This window comes from Mauremys reevesii, linkage group 3, assembly GCF_016161935.1.
Source record: "Mauremys reevesii isolate NIE-2019 linkage group 3, ASM1616193v1, whole genome shotgun sequence".
NCBI lineage: Eukaryota > Metazoa > Chordata > Testudines > Geoemydidae > Mauremys > Mauremys reevesii.
In genome coordinates this window covers 97,720,516-97,744,925 of record NC_052625.1, presented here as the reverse complement: position 1 = coordinate 97,744,925, position 24,410 = coordinate 97,720,516, and the positions used below count along the sequence as shown (strand labels likewise).

Here is a 24,410-nt window from a genome sequence, read left to right as displayed (position 1 = left end):
AGCCAGCGGGGGCGTGCGGGCGCCTCGCGCCCTCCCCACACGGACACACGGGGAAGGCCCGCCAGCCCCGCGCGGCTCTGTTCCCACGGAGCGGGGGTCGCGCCCTACCAGTGACCTGAGCTTCCGGGAGGGAGGGGGCGGCTCGTCTCCCTGGCGCGCGGGGAACAGCAGCGCCAACTGCCCGTCCCTGCACCCGGCTCCCGACCTTCGGTGCCCCCGCCCGCCGCGCGCTCACCATGTAACCACGCCCCCTCATCCACTAGCCCCGCCCCGCGTGCTTGTTCCTCCTTCCTGCGGCGCTGATAATACTCGTTGGAGACACAGCGAGGTGCGCTTGCGTCATTTCCGGGGCGGCGCCGCAGTGCTACTCCGCGGGGGGAAGATGGCGGCGGTGCCGGTGTCGTTGTCGGGCAGCTTCCAGGGGTCCGTCACTGCTCGGCGGGCGGGGGTTCGCAACCGGGCATCGCTGGGGCGGGGCGGGGCGGGGCACGTCTCAGTCCATTCAGGAGCCGAGAGCGCCCGGCGGGCGGGGGCACCTGGGAATGGGCCCTCGGGGGGCGAACCTGCCCTGGGGGGCTGCGTCCAGCAGCTGCCTCCGCAGAGCTCCGCGGCCGGGCAGGGCGGAAAGTCGAATCCTGCCCCGGGTCGTGACTCCCCGCCAGTCACGGGTCCGCGGTGTAGGCGGGAGAGCGCTGGGCCGGCGCACTAGCGGGGCTCCCGGGCTCGGGGGCGGGCTCCTGTGGGGCAAGGCGCGGAGGGCCCGGTAACCGAAGAGTCCGAGATCCGCCTCCGTACGCGGGGACAGAGCGCGGCCCGACAGCTTCGCTCGCTGTGCAGTGCCCTGGCCGCGAGGCCAGGCTGTCCTGGGCTCTTGTTACCCCAGCTCAGCTGGGGCGGCTGGCCTGGGTAATTCGCCCTTATCGCTGGTCTCCCTTCTACACAAGCCCGCACTCCCTGCATCCTAGAGGGCACTGCAAACGCGGTTTTGGTAGCAAGGCAGAGACGTACAGACGTGCCAGTGGAAGTGAAACTGCTCCTCTGGCCAGACCTTGAGCTCTTGCCCCCCCCTCCCCCCCCCGTCGGTGCAGTTACGTTGCGGGCTCCAACGCCGGTACATCTCCATGTATTCAGTACCCATGGAGGTGTTCCTCCAGCTGGATGGTTAGTACTAGGATTATGATGGGTTTTAGTCTCTCAGCTTCGTAGGTATCTATTAAAATTGTAGTTTAAGGTTATTAACGTAGTTTTTGTGACACATTAACACTGAGTTAGCTAAGTTGTTGCACTGTGGCAGATACCAGCCACCTTTGTCAGCCTGTCATCTCTGTATTATTATTGACATTTAGTAAATGGAGGTGCCTGCTAATGACTAAAATTGACTTAAAATATTGCTTGAATTCTTACCTTTCTCTAAAGGTAGGTGACTTATTGAGGTGAAGTTTCACACAGGATTAATTCTTATGCCCTTTGATTTTTTTTTCCTGGTAGCTTTGGTTTGGTTTGGTTTTTAATAGGAAGTCTCTGAAATTGGGTTCTGGCAAAAAAAAATTTTGGGGGAAGCTTTACCTTTTTGTTATTGACCAATATCTCTTCAAAACATTGGCTACAAAAAAATTGGTAGAGAGGTGTGTATTCTGAGTAGATCTGGTGTAATGAGTGGTTTTTAAAAAAAGACTGGATTTAGGGTTATTAGTTATTAATAAAAGTATATACACTGCATATGCTGGCTTAATGGTTCAGTGGAATCAGGGACATATGAAATCTTCCTTACCAGGAGCTACAGTTTTCTGTCAGATTTTTATCCTACAGCAGCAGAGAGAGGCTTATGCAATACAACAAAGACCATGGATGACAACCTTAATTTTGTCCTGTCATGACAGAAGGCTGGGCAGTCTCCCTTTAGCAATCCTTCTGCATCTAGCCCTTTACTTTGTACCTGATATCCATAACTAATAGTATTGGAGGAAGAGGTGAAGGAGGAGAAATCTGGCAAAGGTTATGTGCAGAAACAAGGAGGAGGGCAGAGTTGAGGTTGCAGTGCATGGTCAGTGTTGTTTGATATTTGTGGTGGTGATGAAGTGTGAGTGGAGGAACAGAGGCTATGTACTTTAACATACCCTAACTTTTCCTTGATATTGTGAGTTTGGGTCAGGTATGTTGTGGGGTTAGCAGTCCTGATTGCTTAACAGTGAATTTTTATGTGTATTAAAGTAACCATATGTATAGGATTGCATATCACCCTATCAGTGTATATACATTATAGCACTAGTTTGACAGTATTATACTATCATCTGAAAAGATGACACAAGTGATGCCTGTCAATTTGCCTCCTTGACAAAGCTTCGTTACCAGAGTTGGAAAAACACTTCTTGGGATGAGAACAAGAGCTATGGGAAGATGGCAGTGTTATTTTGTGGCAGCTCTTGAGTTTTTGAAATTTGTTTTTGTTCCTCATTGGAACAACACCACCAAAATACTCCTTTTGAATTATTTTAGAAAAACAGAATTGTCAAGGGGAGTCTGCCTGAATGTCAGTTACTCTACAACTTGGTGGTTAAAACACTGGTCTGGAATGTGGGAGACTCGGGTTCAAGTCCCTGCTCTGCCTCATTCAGAGCCAAGGTTTTTCATCTCTCAACCCAACTAGAGTCTCCTTCTGGACCCCAAAACCTTCCCGACAGAAATTTAGTGGAAACAATACGTCTTCATGAAACGTTTTAATTTTGACAAAACATAGTTTGCTGAATTGAAGTTTAAATGAAAATGTTCTGACTTAGTTATAGTGAGTGCTTTAATGCATGTCATTTTGTTTAACTTATTGCCCTTCTTCAAATCTGGTTTTTATTCATCCAGGTAAATTGTTTTAGGAATTGGGTATGTTGTAACATAAATGGAAGTGTAGGGTAAGTCTGAGGTTACTTTGCTTTTATTAGCTGTGTCAATAAGATACAAGGTTAAAACAGTGTACATTTCTTCTAATAAGCCATTTGGGCACTTGAACCTGCCTCCTTTGATTTCAACATCTAATAGCTGAGCATTCTCAGTGAAAGAGTGTTTTACACTGGAATTCACTGGTCTGCCAGGGCGAAAGTATTTCCTTAGTCCATTAGGATATGGGGAAATGAAAAATGAATTTTTCACATTTGCCAACTCCTTCCTCTAACTTGAAAAGCAGCTAGCAAAACAGAAATTACTACATTTTATATGCTATCCTTAAATGTGATAGATTGCACTTGAAATTAAAGTAATGAATAAATAGGGAAAAGGTATTAAATCTGTTTGTGTTAATGAAAGTAAGTAATGTACTGCTGTGATTCTTTTCTTGTTAGGTCTTTTGCATATTTTACAATTAAGGACAGGTTGCCTCAAATCCTAACTAGGGTTATTGATACTTTGCACCGACATAAAAATGAATTCTTTGAAGAACATGGAGAGGTAAGAGTACTGTTGTTTCATACTATTTTTCTCATACTGAAACCTCTTAGAGATCTCTTTTCTCTGCTTTGTTTTTATTCCTGTTTTCCTCATGTTGTCTTCCCTCTTAATTTTTCTCACGTGGCCTCTTTTTTTTTTCTCAACCCCGAGTTGTCTTTTTCCTCTCCTTTCCTGGTTATTTCTTATATGTTACGTCTGACTTTTATTAATGTTTTTTCTTGGCTTTCTGCTCCTGAAACTTCCTGAGTTTTCTGTTCTTTGGTTAGATGGCGGTATGTGGCATATCCATCTTGGCCCTTGTGGGGATGGCAAGGTTTAGGCTGCTGTTCTCATAGACTTGTAGACTTTAATGTTGGAAGAGACAATCATGATTATTTAGTCTGATCTCCTGCACATTGCAGTCTACAGAACCTCATCTGCCCACTACTGTAGTAGACCCCTAACAGTTCTCCCCAGTGAACCAGGCATTTTGTTGAACATAATGGAGTATGAGCAAAAGGTCCTGTCTCAACATAGAATCAAATACTTTTCATGGCATATGGGGGTTCTTCTAGCTTGGAAGGTGTGAAACTGCAGTGAATGTCAGATGTAGAACAAAAGCTTCACTGAGCATCACTTAGACTTAGACTTTTGTCTCTGTTCAAGTGCAAGATCCCAAGAGTCTGATATTTATTTGATTTTTAAGAATCAAAACTTATTTCCCTTTGCAGTAAAATTTATCTACCATAGAGTATGTAGCTATACAGGAATTTATTTTTGGACTAGGGACACTTATTTTCCATTTTATTTCAGAAAGGCATTGAGGCAGAGAAGAACGCTATATCCATCCTCTCTAAGTTAAGGAATGAGCTGCAAACAGACAAACCATTGGTTCCCTTGGATGATAAACTCCCTGATGTTCCACTGTGGAATCAATACCTAGAATATCAACAAAATTTATTAGATGGAAATGAACAGCCAAGCTGGTTTCAGTCCCCTTGGTTATATGTGGAGTGTTACATGTACCGCCGGATTCATGAAGCACTAGTTCATAAGTAAGTATACACTCTAACATGAGTTGTTACCCTTTGTATAGTTCTTCTGATTTTTTTTGTGTGCATCTGAGAGGCATAAAAAGGGGAGTAAGCTTAAAATGAAACAATGCTGTTTTAAACGTTCACCATCTTTCCTTTTCTTTGTACAACACCCCCCCCCCCCCCGATTCGCTCACTGTCTTTGGTCATTTTTTTTGTGCTGAAGATCTTGGAAGTATATTAAGTCAGTCACTTTTCTGCTCCAGTTCTCGTGATTCACTTTGCTGAGACATCTGAGCCTGAGTTTTCAGTTTCTTGCAGAGTAATTCAGGTTGAGTGTTAAAAGTTACTGATGCTTCCGAGAGGATTTAGTTTAAAATGCAGACCTTTCTTACAAATGTAGAGCAGTAGTCCGAGCAGTGGAGTAAGTAGAACACTGAAAAAAAGTCTTAGCAACAATTTCCCCAGTTAAGGTACTAGTGAGACTTTGCTTCCTTTGCAACATACATAATTCAAACTCTGCTAGCCTTCCCTTTTAATTAAGTAATATATGAGGTTGAGCTAACGTTTTCTGTGTGCCCTCTAAAAAAGTTAAACTGGCTGGTGTTTTTCATTTGGGAAAAAAAAGCCAACCCCAGCTTTCATTTGAAGTTAATGGCAAAACTCCCATTAATTTCAACAGGAGTAGTAGCAGGCACTAAAAGATAAAAATGTGGTGGCAGTAGTTAGTTGTAATCACACATACTAATACACTTTTTACCTCTGATATTTTTGGATAAAATTTTCAAAAGAGCCTAGTTGAGTTAGGCCTCTTTGTCCCACTGACTTTCAGTGAGACTTAAGCACTTCTGAAAATTGTACCCATTGTGTAGAAAAAGAGTTATTAATGTAAGCCACAATATTAAGAATTCAGTTCTCCAAAACAAAGCTTCACCCCATACACAAAACAAATAATGAAAGATCATAGTGTGAAAGAAGGCTTCTAAAATTTTCACTTATTCTATGTCACACAAATCTTTGTAAACTAAATGGGTAAATTGTTTTTAGTTTCCAAAATGAGGTAGGGAAAGAACATTTTTTCCAAACCAGAAAATGTCAGTTTCAGTGTCAGTTGCACATTTGGGAATCCATTCATTGTATTTCCTGTTGTTTTGGAATTGTGTTCTCTAAATCTCCCTTCACACCAAAAGTGAAGAATTCTTTTCTTTTGTAATCTCTTAGGGAAAGTCAACAACATGAAGGGCTTTTCTGTTCATCGAATCAAAATCCCGGAGGATCTTTGACTTAAAACATTTATTTATTTATTTTATTTTATTTTTTTGTGTGTGTGGTATACGGAGTCATTTGCCAAAAAAATTGTTTTTATCTTTTCCAATACATTTAAAAAAAACCTTTACATTTATAAAGTTTAACAGAATTATTATGCTAATTTTTAGAATGCCCAGATGAAAATTTTTCACAAAATCATTCCCTTCATAAAGGGTTTAGGTATGTCCATGTGAAAAGTTGCTACACAACCATAAATACAAATGTACTGAAAAAAAACGGGGCCAATTATTTAACCCTAGTTGGCTTGTCACCCTTCATCAATTTGTCTCATGGATTGAAAACCCTCAAGGGCAGCCAAAGTGTGTATACAGTGCTCCATATAATGGAGGAAGAAGGGGGCCCATCGTGATTGAGACATTTGGCCACAACCATAATATATATGGTTGTTATTGATAAATACCTGTATGTGCTGCTTAAAATAAATGAGACAGAATATCATGCAAAGTAAGTATTACTGGAGCTATGTAGGAGTCTGGCATGCCACATTACTCTAGAACGGGTTGGCAACGTTTCAGAAGTGGTGTGCTGAGTTTCCATTTATTCATTCTAATTTAAGGTTTCGCATGCCAGTAATACATTTTAATGTTTTTAGAAGGTCTCTTTCTATAAGTCTATAATATATAACTAAACTATTGTTGAAGATGAAGTAAATGAGGCTTTTAAAATGTTTAAGAAGCTTCATTTAAAATTAAATTAAAATGCAGAGGCCCCCCCCCTCCCCCAGTGGCCAGGACCCAGGCACTGTGAGTGCCACTGAAAATCAATTTGTGCGCTGCCTTTGGCATGCGTGTCATAGGTTGCCTACCCCTGCTCTAGAATTTCAGATTAGGACCCCAAGTTTAACATTCATGTAAAAAAACCAAGTTGTATTTAACACTTGCTGCTGCTGCTGCTGTGAGAAAATGGAAAGCATATTAATATTTATATTTTTTCCCTCCTATTTTAGTCCTCCTATTGACGACTATGATGTATTTAAAGAAGCAAAGGTTCACAGCTTCTTTGAATCCCAACAAGCTGCTATTGCCATATGCACTTACTTGCAGGAACTTCTTAAAAACATTGAGGACCTAAATGAAAAACAACTTCAAGAAGAATTTTTTAAGCTGCTGCAGGTAAACTTGGCATTTCTTATTCACAGTTCCTGCCTGTGGCAAGTTACAAAATTTGAGTTGTGCAAAACTTAAACTTTAAACTTAAAATTCTAGGCCTTATGTTTGCAAATATCCTATCATATGTTGACATACAGTTTACTGCTGAGTCTGCAGACATTTCTTGTGCCTCTGCTGCTAGCTAAAGATCTGAGCAGCAGAGTGAAACTAACAAGACTCTGGTTAGATATAGGGTTTTTGAATAAGACCACAGGAGTAGCCATGTAATTGACAAGAATCATGTCAATTCCATGCCGCTGGTGGTCTATTACATGTTCCAAGCCCTGCTTATTCTTTTTCATGTACATCCAGTGTTGCCATCCCTAAGCATTCAAAAGTCATGAGTCAGGCTCCAAAAAGTCATGAGATTTGCTTGTCATGATTAAAAAAAAATATTGTTGTGGTGTTTACAAATTCAAGCTTTTCTCTCTAACCATTAGGGATAGAAACTTATTTATTTAACTGAAAGTTGAAGTTCTCATAATTTCATTGCCGTAGGAGCTGAGGCTTTAGGAAAACACCAAATACCATGAGACTTAATAAAATCATAAGTTGGCAACGCTGCATACCTAGCTGTTTGTTGAGACTTCATAAAAGAGCACATTTTCATATTCTTGCAATATAGATCAACTTAACAAATTCCAGGTAATCAAAACTCACTTATCCTTCCATTATTAGTCCTATGTGTACCCCTGCCAAGGCTTTTTGGAGTTGTGTATATAATATAAATTTCTTTAGCTCTGTCAGTGTGTTTATACCAAACCTAATCTGTTGTGAGTCCAAGATAAAGATGGGAAAGAGGCTTGTATTTCCCCCTTCCAATTCATTTCTGGTGTCTCTTTGGAAGTGAAAAGTATTATTTTGGTTTCTCTCCCAGAAATCATTCTGAACTCTTTATGTACAAAATGTTGAGCGTTAATAGGGAGTATGTATGTGGAGTCAGGTCCCACTGTCTCTAGAACAAAACAAAATACTACAGAATAATGAGATTTAGCAAAATGGACTTTTTTCTCTTCAGGTTTCATTGTGGGGGAATAAGTGCGACCTCTCCATTTCAGCTGGTGAAGACAACTCTCAGAAAGCCAGTCCTCTAAAATCGCTGGACAACTTGAAAACTTTCATCTTAGTGGATGATATGGAAAGCATTTGGTCACTGCTTATTAACAGCAAGAAAAGAAGAACGTCAAAAGATGTTACTAGAGTTGACATAGTCCTGGATAATGCTGGATATGAACTTATTACTGATCTAATACTGGCTGACTTCCTGTTATCATCAAAGTTAGTTACTGAAATCCATTTCCATGGAAAGTGTATACCATGGTATGTATCGGATACTACAAAGCAAGATTTTAACTGGACTATTAAACAGCTGCAGTCTGCTAATAATAGGTGGATGTCTAGGTGTGGGATGAACTGGGAGGGCTATATTAAAAAAGGAGTTTTGGTTTACCATGATCACATGTTTTGGACTCTGCCACATGAATTTTGTAGTATGGCTCAGGTTGCTACTGACTTGTACACTGAGCTGCAGAAGTCACATTTAATTATTTTTAAAGGTGATCTCAACTACAGGAAACTAACTGGAGATAGAAAATGGGAGTTTACTGTTCCATTTCATCAAGCCTTAAACAAATTTCATCCTGCACCTCTCTGCAGCTTGAGAACACTAAAATCTGATGTTCAGGTTGGTCTGAAACCTGGACAAGGTGAGCAGTTTGTGACTTCTGAACCTGACTGGATGATATGTGGGAAATACGGAGTAGTTCAGTTTGATGCATCTTTGTGATTCAGGTGCGAGGTTGATAGTTTACCGAGGAATAGGTTTAATTTGCACTGTTTCAGAGAGCTGTGCTTTTGCTGTTCAATTTTGGGCTCTTCGTTTACCTGTTTCTGGCAAGTAGCTTGTTACTACTGATTTACAAAAGCTAAAGATGTTGTGCAACAGTTTACAAACTTTCCTTTTAACACTCAAGTTATTAAATTGTAGATATTTTATGATCTAAAATGTCAACATCTGTTGACGATGAACATGACTTCAATTGTCCCTAAGAATACTTTATCTTTCAGTAAGTAAAGAGAATTAATGCTCAGTGGAAGATACAATTTACTTGTGGAACTGGTTCCACCTTCGCATGCATTTACTGTTCCAGTACTGTTTGGCATTTTCAAGTGCCATATGTTGCATGGTACTTAGATTCATGCATTTAAAAAAATTAACGTCTGGGTTTTCTGCATCACTGCAACAGAAGTCTTATTTTAAAGCTGTTTGATTTGTCTCTCACAAAGAGTATTTTACATAAATTGACAATGTTTTCTCATCTGTGTGGTCAATATGTGCAAATAGCTTTCAGAATGGCAAAAACTATTAAAAAGAACTAAGTAGGTGTAGTCAGCAGTGGGTTAAGGAAGGATCATTTGGGGGTGAGACTGTGGTCCTGTAAAGAAGACTCAGATGCCCAACTGAGTCAGAGCACTAAGACACAAGTAGTGCCTGCCAAGTGGGGTAGCCTCCTCCCCCCACCTCCCCCATGACAAGTTCAGACTCTGAAATTGGGAGTAAGAGTCCATCTTTAAAGATGTGGAAAGAATTGTTTGACACTGTGACAAGCCAGGGGTGTGATTTCCCCCGCCACTTGTGAACACATACTCAGTCTTGCTCTCACAGCCAAGCTGTGCCTTTACTGCTGCTATCCTGTGTGACTGCAACTACACTGCTGTTTATACTTGCACTAGCACAATGAGAGCTAGCATGAGTATGTGTAAGTGAGCAGGGAAACCACACCCCTACTTCATTTAGATGTTAGCCTGAATATGGTTGTGAGGGAGCAGATATCTTGGTAAACTCATTCAGGATTTATGCTTAATCCTTCTTTGTAGTAGAGAGAGGGCACAGGTAACAATATGTACAGTTAAAGTTGCCTGACTTTCCATTAGTGATGCAACCCTATTTTAGCTGCTTATAATACTGCAAGATATCTGTTTCAGATGAAATTTCTGTGCTGGGTGTCTGCCTCCTGCTGAAGAGAATTTTTTTGTTGAAAGTTTCAGCAAAAATGTGTCAGCTGTTCTCAACAAGGTTAAGGGAAAAATATTGAGCATTCTTAACCCAGCAGCTCTGCACTGGAGAAGGATTTTCCCATGAGTTCCTCCTCTCAGCAACCAAATGTTGGGAGCAGGAACTGAGCAGTGGTATTTTCTTTCCTATGCTATTGTAGTCCATACAGTGAGGTGGTGGCAGTGCTCTTATTGTAATAGAGGGGTGAGAAGCTAGGCCTAGGGAAGGGGTAGGGCAGGCGGTCTCAGGTGAGCTGGGTGTAGTGGGGGAGCTGCATGTATGGGCGGGGGGGAAGAGACCTGGGACAAGGACAGACTGGAAGGACAAGGGGAGAAGGGTGCAGGGGTGGAGAAGTATGCACTGGGGTCTAACCATTATTGCACACGCTCCTCAAAACGTAGACTAAATCCCAAATTCCTGTGTTGTCAGAAAATAGCAGCGCAACCTGTCTTTCATCTCCCTCTAATAGAGAGTGCATGTGCAGGGTGACAACCTACCACTGCTGTGAATTACTGTTAGCTCAAGCAGCAGATATCTGTGAGGTGGGTCTAAAGGTTCCTGCTCTGCTGATGACTGCTTGGGTCTCACTGTAAGCCACATGTTGGAATTTTTTCCCCAATTTGCTTTTTTTTAAAGCTTAGGAGATTACAAACACAAAATCTACAGAAAGAACATTAAGGTTTAAAAACGAAGTACTCAACAGCTAGGAAATACCAGGAAGAATTGTCCCGTGGTTAAGGTGCCAGCTTGGTACTCAAGCCTCTGTTCTGTTGCCTGCTTTCACAGATTTTCTGGGTTACTGTGGGTATGTCACTTAAAGTGTGCCTCAGTTCCCCATCTGTATAATGGAGATAGCATTTCCCTACCTCACTGGGGTGCTATGAAGCACTCAGGGTCTGCAGGAATGGGGGCTTATATAAGTGTCTTAGCTAGAATTAAGCTTGCCTAGGCAACTGTCATTCTCTTCCCTACCCTTGAGCATATGTTTTGATCGTCTTTTAAGTACATGACATCCTATATTTTTGCACAGTACCTCTACCCCATTCAGTGCATAGGATGGACAGTGCTCACTTGAAGAGCAGCTAGTGGATTTCATTTGTTGTCATTGTCCAGTATGTGACCCCTTGCTTTAATTACTGTACACTATTCAAACCTTGCTCTGAATATAGAAGTATTAATCAGAGTGCTTCTCAAATATTAATGAATGTTTCAACCTCTGGAGTTAGGTGGTGGTATTCCCATTTTACAGATAGGGAATTGAGGCAAAGAGACTAAGGTAAAAACATACACTAACTTTGGGTGTACCATTTAAGATGCCTAGGGACTGACTCTTTCCAGAAAACTTAGTATTTTATAGCACTTTATATATTCAGAGCATATCTCCCATTTACTTCAGTTGCAGCTGTGAGTGTTTAGAACTTCTTCAGTCAGACCCCTGGGTATCTTATTGGCCACCTTGAAAATGAGGAACACAGTGACCATCTGTAAAAAGTTTGGTTTAGTGTCTTGCCCAGCATCACCCAGGAACTCTCTAGTAGAGACTCCAGTTCTCTAAGGAGCATTCCATCCTCCCTAAACCATGAAAATAGCCTCTCTTCCTGCATTCTCCTGCCTCATTCACTACACTCCTTCCAACTTCTGCAACAAATGAGGCAGGGATCCAACAGCTAAGAGCATCATTAGCAACACAACCACTATTCATTCTCAGGACACATCCTGTACACTAAATGAAAGGTGGAAATAATGGTATGTAATAATGTAATTAAAGACGCCATCATAATTTACACCCTAATAGAGGCCACATTAAATGTACAGAGGCAACCTTAATTCTGGCACTTCCTAATTTGAAGGCTTAACTTTGCACCTTATAAAAACGATTTTAAATGATTGTTATGTGATACTGAATACACAGTAGAACCGTATTGAATTGCTACTGGGCTTGCAGACTAACTATCCTCTCCTAAAAAACTAATGGTATTTGTATCCCATGCAAACATGTCATATAGACCCTACCTATTACAATAAGATACTTCATCAGAAAAATGTGCTTAGTTGTTAGGAGCAAAGTATATTGTGAAGTATTTTCCTAAATGTTTATTAATCACTCCTTTGTAATACGTAACTTACAGTATGCTTATGTCATTAGGAGGAAGCCTACTCATTCTTTTTATTAATGTAGGAACAAAATAGAATGAGGATATACTTTTAATACCTCTGTTTAAGGAAATGCTTCCTGCTCACTTACATTATATCTATGTAATTATTCTAACATTTATTGCATTATTATAATCTACAACCCACAGGGGATTTCTAAACCAATTTCTTGGGCTTTTCCTTGTGTGCTATTTGAATTTTCATAACAGCGAAGGGTATTTCTAATCAACTCCAAGATGATCACCAGGATACGGGCATTTCCATCCACCTTCTGAACAAGTGTAGCTCTAACTCATACTTTTTGAATTTTGAACTACAATGGTGGCTCTTATCTATAATCATACAAACTCCAGGAAAATCATTTGTTGCACACGTAGTTCGCAGCCTCTGGAAATCAGTAAGTCAACATGAATGTATAAAAAGTTGTAAACATATTTCTTAAGACAAATCCGGGTATTAAAAACATGCAATACATTTATAAACTTGAAACTCAAGTATGGGTTTCTTCAGTAAGAATGATTTATGCTGAACTGTAATTTCCCTTTCATCAAAATAGATATTGTTTTGTCAAACCTTAAAAAGAATCTTCAGACAACACCTAACCTTTGAACACGAGAGTCTTACAATATATTTCCATTTGTTTTAAAATGGAAGTCTGTGTTCCTTCCCTTTTAATTATGAATATTTTTTGAATGGAAAAAGCAGACCTTTGTATAAGCACAGGATTAGAACTGCAGAAATCTTTCTTTTCAATTTATACTGGTTGTTTATAGGCTTTTGTTATAAAACTTGATTTAATTAAAGAAAAGGTAAATTTAGGGTGAGATACGTCCCAAATTTACCTTCAAGTTTTCCTCCAACAAATCCTGTCCTAGCTTAGTAAAACTTCCATATTTCTCTTATATCAAGAATTGTTCTATGTAAAATGTAGGACATGTAAAGATGTGGGCAGTCCCTTTGCACCACAGTGTGGTGCTGTAGATATGCCCCATCTTAATTTCCCCTGATTGGGTGGCAATAGGTTTCCATTTTAAAAGCCCAAGGCAAGGAGAAGACAGCACAAAAGAACAAAATGGTATGTCCCTTCTTTAATGAGGCTTGTGGGCAGCAGCAATCACAACAAACATTCATAAGTCCTCACCTCCAGACCAGACCTTGGTTGAGAGCTCTCATCTTAAAGCCCATAATAGCCCATAATACTAAGTCTCTGAGCCCTGGTCTACACTACCAACTTATGTTGGTATAACTGTCATTCCACACTCATGAGCAATGCAGTTATACTGACCTAACTCCCAGTGTATATAGTGCTATGTTGACAGGAGGTCCTTTGACATAGCTACCGCCCCTTGGGGAGGTGGAGTACCTGTGCTGATGGGAGAAGCTCTCCCAGAGACATAGGTAACATCTTCATTACATGCTACACCTGCACTGGTGCAGCTACAGCACTGTAAATATAGACAAGCCTTGAGTATCATAGGGCTGATCCTCTGGAGCCTGAGAGAAACCATCAGCCACTGCAGCATGCACAGGTTCTTCACCTCCTCTTCCTGTTTATATATCCCAGGCATATAGGACTTCCTTGATTACACCCTAAGCTGTTCCAAATGTTGGCTGCAGCCTGTCCCTTAAAGAGATAGTACACTCCTTCATAGGGCATAACCAAAAAAGAGAAGGGTTCCTAAAAATATATATAAAACCAATTAGTCTCCGCCCAACAGCTTTTAATGTTATTTCATCTTGCAAGTTAAAATGTTTTAAGGATGTGGGGCAGTAGCCCTGAACCTCCTTCAACTGCATATGTGCTAATGACTCTCTTTCAAAGTATTATACCACATGCCAAATTTCTGTTATCTTAGCAACAGTGTTTCCCGAACTCAAAGAACTCAAAGGAAGAGAAAAACAACTTAATATTTTCCCACTAAGCATAACTGAAGTCTCTCCCCAATAATTCTTTTAAAATGTACTAGTCTATTGCTGCCATCCTGAATAACTTATGGGTGTATATATGGTTGGAATTGAAACAGTTTCTTGCAAGTTCAGACAAAACTTCCACTTATACTTAAACCACTTAACTCCTTGCTCCCTGACAAGTTGGAATCGTTCAGACAACAGAGAGAGAACCGTCACTTTAGTTTTCTGTGAGGATTACTATAAAATGTACCGCTTTACAAAAACCAAATTGAATTTAAAATACCAGTTCCATTACAATAGAACTTTATTTACATAGAGTATCTGCAGATTGAAGAACTTTTCTGTCTGCTGAATTTCTCACTTGCTCTCAAACTATAAAACAAAGGCTTAGGATGATGCTCACCTGACTGAAGAAGCTAAACTCAAAATTGCTTAAACTGAGTAGCAATTAAGAATGCAAAATAAAATATTAATACAAATAGCACGACTTAAGACTTGGTCAGAATACACACACAAAACCAATGTTGACATGGTATTTTAAGGGTCATTTCTATTTCCATCTTTAAAATATGCACAACTGTTAATTTAAGCAATTTGGTTTTCTGTTATCAGAGCAAGTATTTTTCAAGATTTTGTTTTTCTGGAATTGGGACTTTTCATATGCTTTCAAGACATCTGGTTCACACTGGAAACTTAATTAGTTTTCTAATCAGAAAAAAATCTTAAACTGCGAGTTTGGAAGTTATTCTTGGGTCCAATTTCTTGTCCCTCTTTAGATAATAGCTTATTTGTGACAACCATGTTACATCTTGCATGGTGTAGAGAATAATTGTACAAAGAATATTATTGAAGAATTTGGATCAAAGCATTAAAAGTTGAGCTAGCCAAGTTGTAGATTTAATTATTAAAAATGATTTAAAACTTTATTGGGAATATAAAAATTGTGAAACCACATCAGTGGTCTGTCTAGCCCAGTGGTTCTTAAACTTTTGTATTAGTGACCCCTTTCACACAGCAAGCCTCTGAGTATGACCCCCTTAATGAATTAAAAACACTTAAAAATATTTAACACTATTATAAATGCTGGAGGCGAAGTGGGGTTTGGGGTGGAGGCTGACAGCTCATGACCCCCCACGTAATAACTGCAATTCCCTGACTGGTCCCGACCCCCAATTTGAGAACCCCCAGTCTAGCCCAATACTTTAGCCAATAGTATAGCAGAACCTCAGAGTTACAAACACCTCAGGAATAGAGGTTGTTCTTAACTCTGAAATGTTTGTAACTGAACAAAATGTTACAGTTCTTTCAAAAGCTTACACCTGAACATTGACTTAATACAGCTTTGAAACTTTACTATGCAGAAGAAAAATGCTACTTTTAACCATCTTAATTTAAATGAAACAAGCACAGAAACAGTTTCCTTACCTTGTCAAATCTTTTTTAAACTTTTCCTTTTTTTAGTAGTTTACATTTAATACAATACTGTACTCTATATACTTTTTTTGTCTCTGCTGCTGCCTGAATGCATACTTCCAGTTCCAAATGAGGTGTGTTCGTAACTTTGGTGTTCATAACTCTGAGGTTCAACTGTAGCTAGTACAAGATGTTTTACAGAAAAGGGTAAAAGCTTCCATAATGTGATTAAAGTGATAGCATATAGACCAAGTTGATTACCTAGCAAATAAAAATGCACACTAAGCCTAATATAATAGATAGGGTTTGAATTAAGCAGTGTCTCACCCTGTTAGATAGTATAAACACCAAGGTTTTCTACACAGACAGACTTCCTTCTTTCCTGCCTGGGACCAGCACTTCCCCCAGTTCCGTCTTTGTTCCTCAGATGTTCTTTTTGTGGGGAGTGAGGCCAGTCATGATGTCATTTGCCCTCTTTTATATCTTTTTTTTCAACTTGCTAGAAAGATCTTTTGCTGTGACCTGAGTCAAACAGTTCCCATTGTGTAGTGCTATCTCTGAGAGGTTCCTGTTGTACCCAGTTCCTGGGGTAATCCTTGTGTATTTCCTCAATGGGCCATCAACATTGTTTTGGCCTTTTCATTGTTGTACCTGAAAGTCTGCTTGTGGGTGTTCCCAACCTCACAATATATTACAGTAGCACATACATAGCAAAACTTCATAACTTTATATATGATAGCACATACAACTTAACAGGATATTAATGTTCAACAGAATAAGACTTTCAGAATAATGAGGGGTCCGGTGGCACCTTAAAGACTAACAGATTTATTTGGGCATAAGCTTTCATGGGTAAAAAACCCACTTCTTCAAATGCATTGAGTGAAAATTACAGAAAGAGGCATAAATGTATATATTGGCACATGAAGAAAAGGGAGTTACCTTACAACTGGAGAACCAATGTTGAAGGCCAATTTAGTTAGGGTGGATGTAGTCCACTCCCAATAATTGATGAGGAGGTGTCAATATCAAGAGGGGGAAATTGCTTTTGTAGTGAGCTAACCACTTCCAGTATAGGGTGGTGTTTATGTGACTATCATTTATTTGCACTGTAGTGTCCAGGAAGTGTATCTCTTGTGTCAGCTAGTCCAGGCTGAGGTTGATGCTGGGGTAGAAATTGTTGATGAGAAACTGCTGAGCTACAATTCATTTGCAAACTTAACACCATCAATTTGGGCTTGAATCGGGACGGGGAGTGGTTAGCTCACTACAAAAGCAATTTCCCCCTCTTGATATTGACACCTCCTCATCAATTATTGGGAGTGGACCACATCCACCCTAGCTGAATTAGCCTTCAACATTGGTTCTCCACTTGTAAGGTAACTCCCTTCTCTTCATGTGCCAATATATATTTATGCCTGTTTCTGTAATTTTCACTCCATGCATATGAAGAAGTGGGGTTTTTACCCACGAAAGCTTATGCCCAAATAAACCTGTCTTTTAAGATGCCACCTGCCTCCTCATTTTTGTGGATACAGACTAACAGCTACCCCTCTGATACTTTTAGAATGATACTTCACAAGGCATACCTTGTACAAAACATATAATTATATCACCATGGTGAATATGGGGTGCAGGGTGTCACAACCATGTCTTCCTATGTGCTTCTTACAATGCCTAAGTCAGTGGGGCCCCAATTCTGACTGGATCCTCTAGGTGTTACCATAAATAATTATTCACTTGTTTTGACATCTCTTTATTACCTACTGGCATGATTCAGAGTTGAGCTTTCATGATGATCTCTGTCCCATTCTTGTGGTGGGCATTCTTTTCAAGTGATAGACGTCCACCTGTACTTCTCCCAGAGTGGAACTTCACAGTTCACCTCACTTTAGACTGGTTCACGAGGCTACAACATGCCTTGCTCCCACTATACGGCCCCAGTTATATATGGTGCTTGCTGCCTTATACCCCTCATGCAACACCTTTTGCTACCTTTGTTTGTCTAGTTGGAACCCTGAATTTCTTCTACTCTCAGACTGGATCCCAGGGCAGCAGTCCCCTGTTCCAACCACAGTAATACTACAGGTCCAAATGTGCTTGGCACCTGCAATATACTTCCCTTCCAGAACGTATGACTAGCAGCTGATTAAAGAGATTTAAAACAGTTCCTTCCAAACATAGGTACTGTCTACTCAACCAAAGGTTCGGTTATGCTGGCGGTTGGGCAGCTCCCACCAATCATATATGTGATCTATGGGTGAGGCTAAGATTTTGTCACCGATACTTTTAGTAAACATCATGGACAAATCATGAGCATTAAAGAAAAATTAATGGAAGCCATGACTTTTATTAAAAATATCTGTGAAAAAATAGGGTTCTGTGGGTTCCCACGCAGCCCCCAGCGGGGGGCCCTTTAACCACAGCGGGGGCAGCTGTAGGGTGGCTGGGAGCTCCCGGGGTCCCCACTGTGGGTTGGGTGTTGGAGCTCCAGGGTCCCCTGCTGCCTGCAGCAGCTGAGAGGGGAGGGAGCCCCCTGCCCTCCCCCACCTGCAGCAGCTGGAGGCAGTGGGGTACCCTGCCTCCCACAGCTCTGATATTCCCCTGCCACCTGCGGCAGCCAGGAGCTGTGAGGTTCCCCCACAGTTTGGGGCTTCCTGCGGCAGCTGGGAACAGCTGGGTTCCCTCGCCATGAGCAGCATCCAGGAACTGGGGGATTCCCCTGCTGTGGCTGGGAGCTCACTGGCCCCGCAGGCAGTGGGGGACCCTGCAGCTCCTGACCATCACAGGCTGAAGTCATGGAGGTCTCTGGAAGTCATGGATTCTGTGACTTCACGACCTCTGTGACTAAATTATAGCCTTATCTATGGGCAATCACACCACCTCACAAATTAAATGCCTCTCTATTTAGTGATAGCTGAAACAATGGAAAACCATGGCTCAAGAATTAGGCTGCATGCAAGCCTGGAGAATTGCTGGGCCATGTGGCCAAAGCGGATTCCTGGGGGTCCCATAACAATATGCTGGGGTTGGGGGTTTCATTTGATTACAGTTGTGTGTCTGATCAGAAGCAGCTAAGAAAGCATACAGAGAAGGCAGTAAGGAAGCCCTAGAAACAGCCAGAATAAAACATACAGCATGATCCACACAAAAAAGCTGAGAGTGCTTGTGAGAAGAGTGCTGCCTGGAAAGAGACTTGGAACTGTGAGCAAAGAAATTGTCTCCTACTATTTGATTCCTACTGTGCTCAGGGAAACAGGACAGTGTGTACATGCTTTGTAAATAAACAGGATTGCATCAAAGAAATACCTGACATCATCTATTTCTCCTCCTAATGGAACAACCCCCAAGACAGCTGGTTTTTGTTTTATTTGTTTACTGTTTCCTCTTTAAATTTCATAGTCCTCTTAATTTAGGCATATTTTACCTGCTATGGTGTGTTCTTTCTATTGGCTTTACTCAGACTGGATTTCCACTTTTTGAAAGACATCCTTTTAGTTTGAATAAACTTTTGTACCTTGCCCTTTAACCTCATTGTGTTTCTTCTTCCTGTCTTATTTAGGTATTTGCATAACTTCAGCATCTCAGTTAAACTGAAGTATAAGTAGCCTCCATCCTGATTCCAAGGATTTTAACTTAACTTTTGTCTTTCTAAGTAGCTTTCTCCTTTAAAATCTCTATATAGATATCCCTTTCAATGTGTTACTATGGTCTAAATCAAGAATAAACTTTTTGTTTCAAAACCAGCTTTTCAAACAAGCAACCATCTTGATGAGTGATTTTTTTTTTTCTCTGAACTGTCTTGATTTGACTTTTGCCCAACTAATATTTGGGTAGTTGTAATTACCATTAATAGAATTTGTGGCCTTCAGTTTCTTTCAACTTTGTGCACTCATCAATGTTCTGAACTGGAAACCAGTATCACAATCTCAGTGTTATGTTTGTATTCTGATTATGTAGGATTTCTCTCCTATTACATGATCTAGTCAAATCTTTTTTAAAATTTCTTTAGAAACCATAAAATCTTTTAAGAGCTAATTTCTAGTCTCTACAAACTAGTCTGGATTTTGAGTGTGATTCTTGAACCCCAATGTATTACAGTATTCATTCAATGTCATCCCATCATATTTTAGAACATACTTTAAATGCAATATAAATGTAGTATTTGTTGCATCAGCTAGACTCCTGTCTTTTCCTTGTTGTTTCTTGCCAGTGTTCCAATACAAACTGTTAAACGCTAGGTTCAATCCATGGTTACTCTGCTCCAAAAAGCAGGTCTGAAAGAATACTAATGAAAGTTATTTAAATATTTGGATACTATTCTGGATTATAGTTATTAAATATCTCCATGCTGATTGGTACACTAGATAATTTTATTGCAATATAAGAAACATTTTGTAAAATCTTTCCAATGGATATAATTTTTTCCACACTATTGAGACATAGCTAGCTTAAAGTTGCAAAACCAAGGTTTGATGCCAAATGAGAGGGGAATGATCTGTAAAAACAGGCTGCTAGTACACAAAGTTTTGTCTGCCCTTGTTCTGTCCAACTCTCATGAAAAATAAAACAAACACATTTTCTTAGGTGTTTCATAAAAACAGAGTGGAAAGTCCTTTCAAGCTATATGCAGAATTAGTCCACATCAGCACTTGGATAGGTTACCTCCCAAGAGAACCAGGGTGCTGATGATGTGGTGTTGGTGACTCATTAAGTGGCACTCTTCCTTCTAAGTCAGTACTGAGCAAATGCTCCATTGTGGTGATAGGGATTAGTAAACTGCTCAAATTGCAGGTCTTTCAATAGTGACTGAAAACTTGTGATCAGTGAAAAATTTAAGACTTTTCTTAGAATGGGGTTGTTAAACCTGTTGCTTTAGGTAATTGCATTGTCTACTCTAAATTATTCCTGCAGTTTTGAGTGGATGATATTTTATTTCCTGCCCTAAATAGACATATACTATTGTGCACTGTTACGAGGCTGCCATGTTCCATACAAGTGGCTGTATTTCTATTGCTGGTGAAATTATTCCTCTATACATTGTAAAGCACTTTTTTTTTTTAAATAAAAGGCATTATGTAAACATGTTTAGTATTGTATTGAAAATACCCCTAAACAGCAGTCCTTTAGCTGAATGAATGCTTCCTTGATATTTTCTCAAAGGAGTCCTAATGAGGTGTCTTCAGATAGACCAATGGTGGCTATGTCATCAGGTCCTGAGGGATGTTGGATAGAAAATATAGAAAAATATCAGGTCTGTAGCTGTGACATGGATTCAGTATTCTCTCCTTTTTTCCCTTACAGAAAAATCTAGACTTTTGTAGAAATGCTCATTTCTATTTGGTACCCACTTGGCTATTGTTTTTATTAATGAAGAAAATCTGGAAAGATAAAATACACTTCTTAAGGAATGGGTGGAGTCTGGGGCATTCCAAGGATTAGAGGCCTAGGGCTTGGCTACACTGGAGAGTTGCAGCGCTGGTGGTGGGTTTACAGCACTGCAACTTACACACCGTCCACACTTGCAAGGCACATACAGCGCTGCATCTCCCTGGCTGCAGCGCTGGCTGTACTCCTGCTCTGCCTCGGGTATAACTATTGCAGCGCTGGTGATGCAGCGCTGCTCCGCCAGTGTGGCCACCAAAAGCGCTGTAATTGGCCTCCAGCAGAATTTTTCCATAATGCTTTTAACTAAAGAACTCTTTGTTTTGTTATGATCCCTCTCTTTGTTTTGTTGTGAACTCAGGGCTCCCAGAGCTGCTTATCTAAAAAACAAACACAGCTCCTGTTTGCTATGAATGAGGCAGGCAGGGGGATGAATGTCTACAGCTAGTGTTTGCTTTAGGAGAGAAACAGCACGGTGGGGGTGTGGGGGAGGGAGTCCGTAGGAGCAGCTGCTTATCTGGTCTGCAGGCTGTTTGCATTTAGGAGTGAATGAGACATCGTCGGGGAAATGGTCAGAATTTGCAAGGCAGGGAGCTGACACAGTGTCGGCTCCAAAAATCCTCTCTCTCTCTCTCTCTCTCCCCCCCCACGCTCCCTGTCACACTCCACCCCACCCCCCTCTTTAGAAAAGCACGTTGCAGCCACTTGAACGCTGGTATAGCTGCCCATAATGCACCACTCCGAACGCCGCTGCAAATGCTGCAAATGTGGCCACACTGCAGCGCTGGTAGCTGTCAGTGTGGCCACACTCCAGCGCTTTCCCTACACAGCTGTACGAAGACAGCAGTAACTCCCAGCGCTGCACATCTGCAAGTGTAGCCAAGACTGTTCCCCTAAAATAGCAGCCTTGAGTGAGTATACTAAATCAGTAAAAATGGTTAACCATTGTAGTGGAGCTGATTTTTTTTTTTTTAATTATGCAAAAATAGAGGTAGCATGTCACCTTTTGAGAGAAATCTTCACTGCACTTCATTCCCAGTTCAGTCTGTAAACAAGTATTATTTTTAGGAATTATGACGGTTTGCTGTTCGTCACAGCTACACAACAGTGGACTGATTTGTTTTCTTTCATTTTTAAATCTGATGTTTTTAGTGTTCACTTTTTTTGGATTATCCGCCATCATGCATGCTATTTGTTCGGAGGGCAAGAGAAGGACTGAGATGTTCAGGCTTATTAAGCACATATGTATTCCTGTAAAACATGATAGTATAAGGCAAGGTGTCTGACCTGAAGAGCTTTTCTCTGTGGTTAGTCCATCCCATGGCACATCCTAAGTCCACTCCCAATCAAATTGTTCAACCATATCTATTTGGATTGTACTAACATCTTTGTAAGGCAGGAGGAAATGGCTTACTAGTGTAAGCATCAGGCTGAAAACACTAGAACTGAAATTCTGGCCCTATTGGAAGTCAATGGCAAAACTCAATAGGGCCAGGATTTCACCTTAACCCTTCCTGGAAATAACAGATTTAAATCCCCACTATAGTAAATTCTGCACTGCATCCTTCTAAGGCAGATGAATTAAATTTCATGCAGTTCACTGCATAATCTTTAGGATGATACTTTAAATTTAGCTTAATTTAAAGCTTAAAACTACCCCCCCAAAACCACACCTTTTTATAAAGCCTAAGGCCAATAGGAATGTTTACACATTTAAAGAAAACAATAAAACTGATCACCCACCCTTAAGGCTGGCCCTATGTCCTAGCCCACAGAACCTTGCTTATCTAGAGGAAGGGCCTTGCAGCCTAGCAGGTATATTGGGGCCGCCTCCTCATCACATCAGCTGAGACTTATGTCAGGATAGGACAGCCTTCCTTAGAATTTGGAGTACAGCAAGCTGATGCTTCAGCCTCGTGAAGGTATCTTTGTCTGTAAGTCTTGGAATTCCTGCTACACCAAAACCAGTTCAAGAGAGACTCTTCCAAGATCCTCTACTATGGTTTGAAATGGATGACTGCAGCTTTAGTAAAGGAACCTGATTTCCTATTAGACAGTCCCGAAGGAGATTCAAGCCCTGGTGAGGATGTTCACCTTTGCTTCCTATCTAACTATTTCACTTAAAGCAGAATATATCTCCTTAGGCAGGGGTTCCCAAACTGTTGTTGGCACCTGGTGCTGGTTCCTCTGGTGCTTTCACCAGAAGTTCTTCGGTGCATTCTCAAAGAGTGTTTCCTAACTTCTTCAGGATTTCACTGTTCAGGAAACAAAAGAATACATTCATCTATCTGAAACTCTATGTACAATACTCCCTTTTAAATCTCTAAATATAATTTTACTTATTTTATTATTTGTGTTGGAATAGTGCTTAGAGGTCTCAGTCAAGAACTAAGGCTCCACTGTCCAAAAGTAATAAATTGTAGTCCATGTCCCAAATACCTTACAGCCTTGGTTTATAGAACAAAGCGATTTCATATGCTGTTGAAAAAGAAAGCTTTGACCCACAAGAAGAATTAAATAACACCCTCAGTTAAGGCTCCAGCCCCAAAGATGCAGATCGCTTCATGTGAGGTATAGATTGCCTTCAACTCAAAATGAACTGAAGGCCAAGAAAGCACCTTGTTTAGTTACAAACCTACCTTCCAGTGAACATGTACAAATTATATTAAGATTCACATGACATTCATATTTTTCCTTTCAATTTAAAAACTGGTATCAACCTAAATTATTCCTTTATATCCCATTTTAACCCTATTATCAGTTGAAGAGCTGATCTCACATCCCGTGATCTGAGCATCCCAAACCTGCTATGTGTCTTATTTTCAAAAAGAATGTTTGATGTATAAAATCCAAGAGGTATCAGATGTTGCAAGGGTTTGTGTAGTCCCCTCCCAAAGCTGGAAAATCTCAGGGTTTGGATTTTTTTTGTTTGTTTAGCTGTGTGTAACAAAAACAAAACTCACTAAATCTTTGATTTAAAATGAAGCTAAGAACAAACTTTTAATGTTTTTATCTCTAATTTAAACCTTCAGTGTTTTCTCTCCCTCTTTCTGTCACAATCTCTCATCTTTCTCTCTCCATTATCATTCAGTTCCCCTCTCCCATTCCCTCTTTCTCACCAAATGCAGGCAATGGATGTGAGTAGGGTGGTAGAGTGAATCTGTGGGTCACTTTCAGTTTGGGTGAGTTGACTGCTCTAGGACTTAAGAGTATTCAAGAACTGGATTTGACAGTTTGAGCCCATCTCCTTTTTAAAATAGCACTAAGGGAGTCTTGAACTATATTCGCCAGGTGCACTAACACCGTGTTATGGCCAAATAGAGTTATCACTTCTGTGCAGTGGAAGGATCAATTACTCACTGAGAAGCTCTCTCCTTGGCCTTTGGAATAAAACCAGAATTTTGGCAGATTCCACTTCTCCCTTGCCATCTATTTTTGTGAGGACAGCAGGGCAAACTTGAGTATTCAAGAGAGTTAGGAGAGAACTCAGGTTATTGGTACCCTGGTTTGGTGAGTGCTGCTAAACTCAAGAGTCCACAGAAGATTGTAATAGTGTACATTTAGTCA

At 40.6% G+C, this 24,410-nt stretch overlaps 3 protein-coding genes across 3 annotated transcripts in view; 2 read left to right on the top strand and 1 right to left on the bottom strand.

Annotated features, from left to right (window-relative positions):
• The window catches only part of RMND1 (required for meiotic nuclear division 1 homolog), a 40,634-nt gene extending 40,420 nt beyond the window's left edge, over positions 1 to 214 (bottom strand). Inside the window, exon 1 of the mRNA XM_039531941.1 lies at positions 109 to 214. The gene's annotated coding sequence lies outside the window, so the exon portion shown is untranslated. The remainder of the gene's footprint in view (positions 1 to 108) is intronic.
• A 113-nt stretch (positions 215 to 327) lies between these two features.
• ARMT1 (acidic residue methyltransferase 1) lies at positions 328 to 12,782 on the top strand. The gene is made up of 5 exons (XM_039531944.1): positions 328 to 423; positions 3,330 to 3,435; positions 4,228 to 4,469; positions 6,724 to 6,889; positions 7,944 to 12,782. Exons 1-5 carry the CDS (start codon positions 383 to 385, stop codon positions 8,709 to 8,711), a joined length of 1,323 nt encoding a protein of 440 aa, XP_039387878.1. The 5' UTR covers positions 328 to 382; the 3' UTR covers positions 8,712 to 12,782.
• The window catches only part of CCDC170 (coiled-coil domain containing 170), a 101,754-nt gene continuing 85,473 nt past the window's right edge, over positions 8,130 to 24,410 (top strand). The window contains 1 exon segment of the mRNA XM_039531940.1: positions 8,130 to 8,245. The gene's annotated coding sequence lies outside the window, so the exon portion shown is untranslated.

Bases quoted from the DNA above. Each gene is read 5' to 3' on its own strand.
- ARMT1 (XM_039531944.1), top strand. From the start codon at position 383: ATGGCGGCGGTGCCGGTGTCGTTGTCGGGCAGCTTCCAGGG. The intron at 424-3,329 runs GTCCGTCACTGC...TTTTCTTGTTAG, and splicing joins TTGTCGGGCAGCTTCCAGGG to GTCTTTTGCATATTTTACAA. The intron at 4,470-6,723 runs GTAAGTATACAC...CTCCTATTTTAG, and splicing joins CATGAAGCACTAGTTCATAA to TCCTCCTATTGACGACTATG.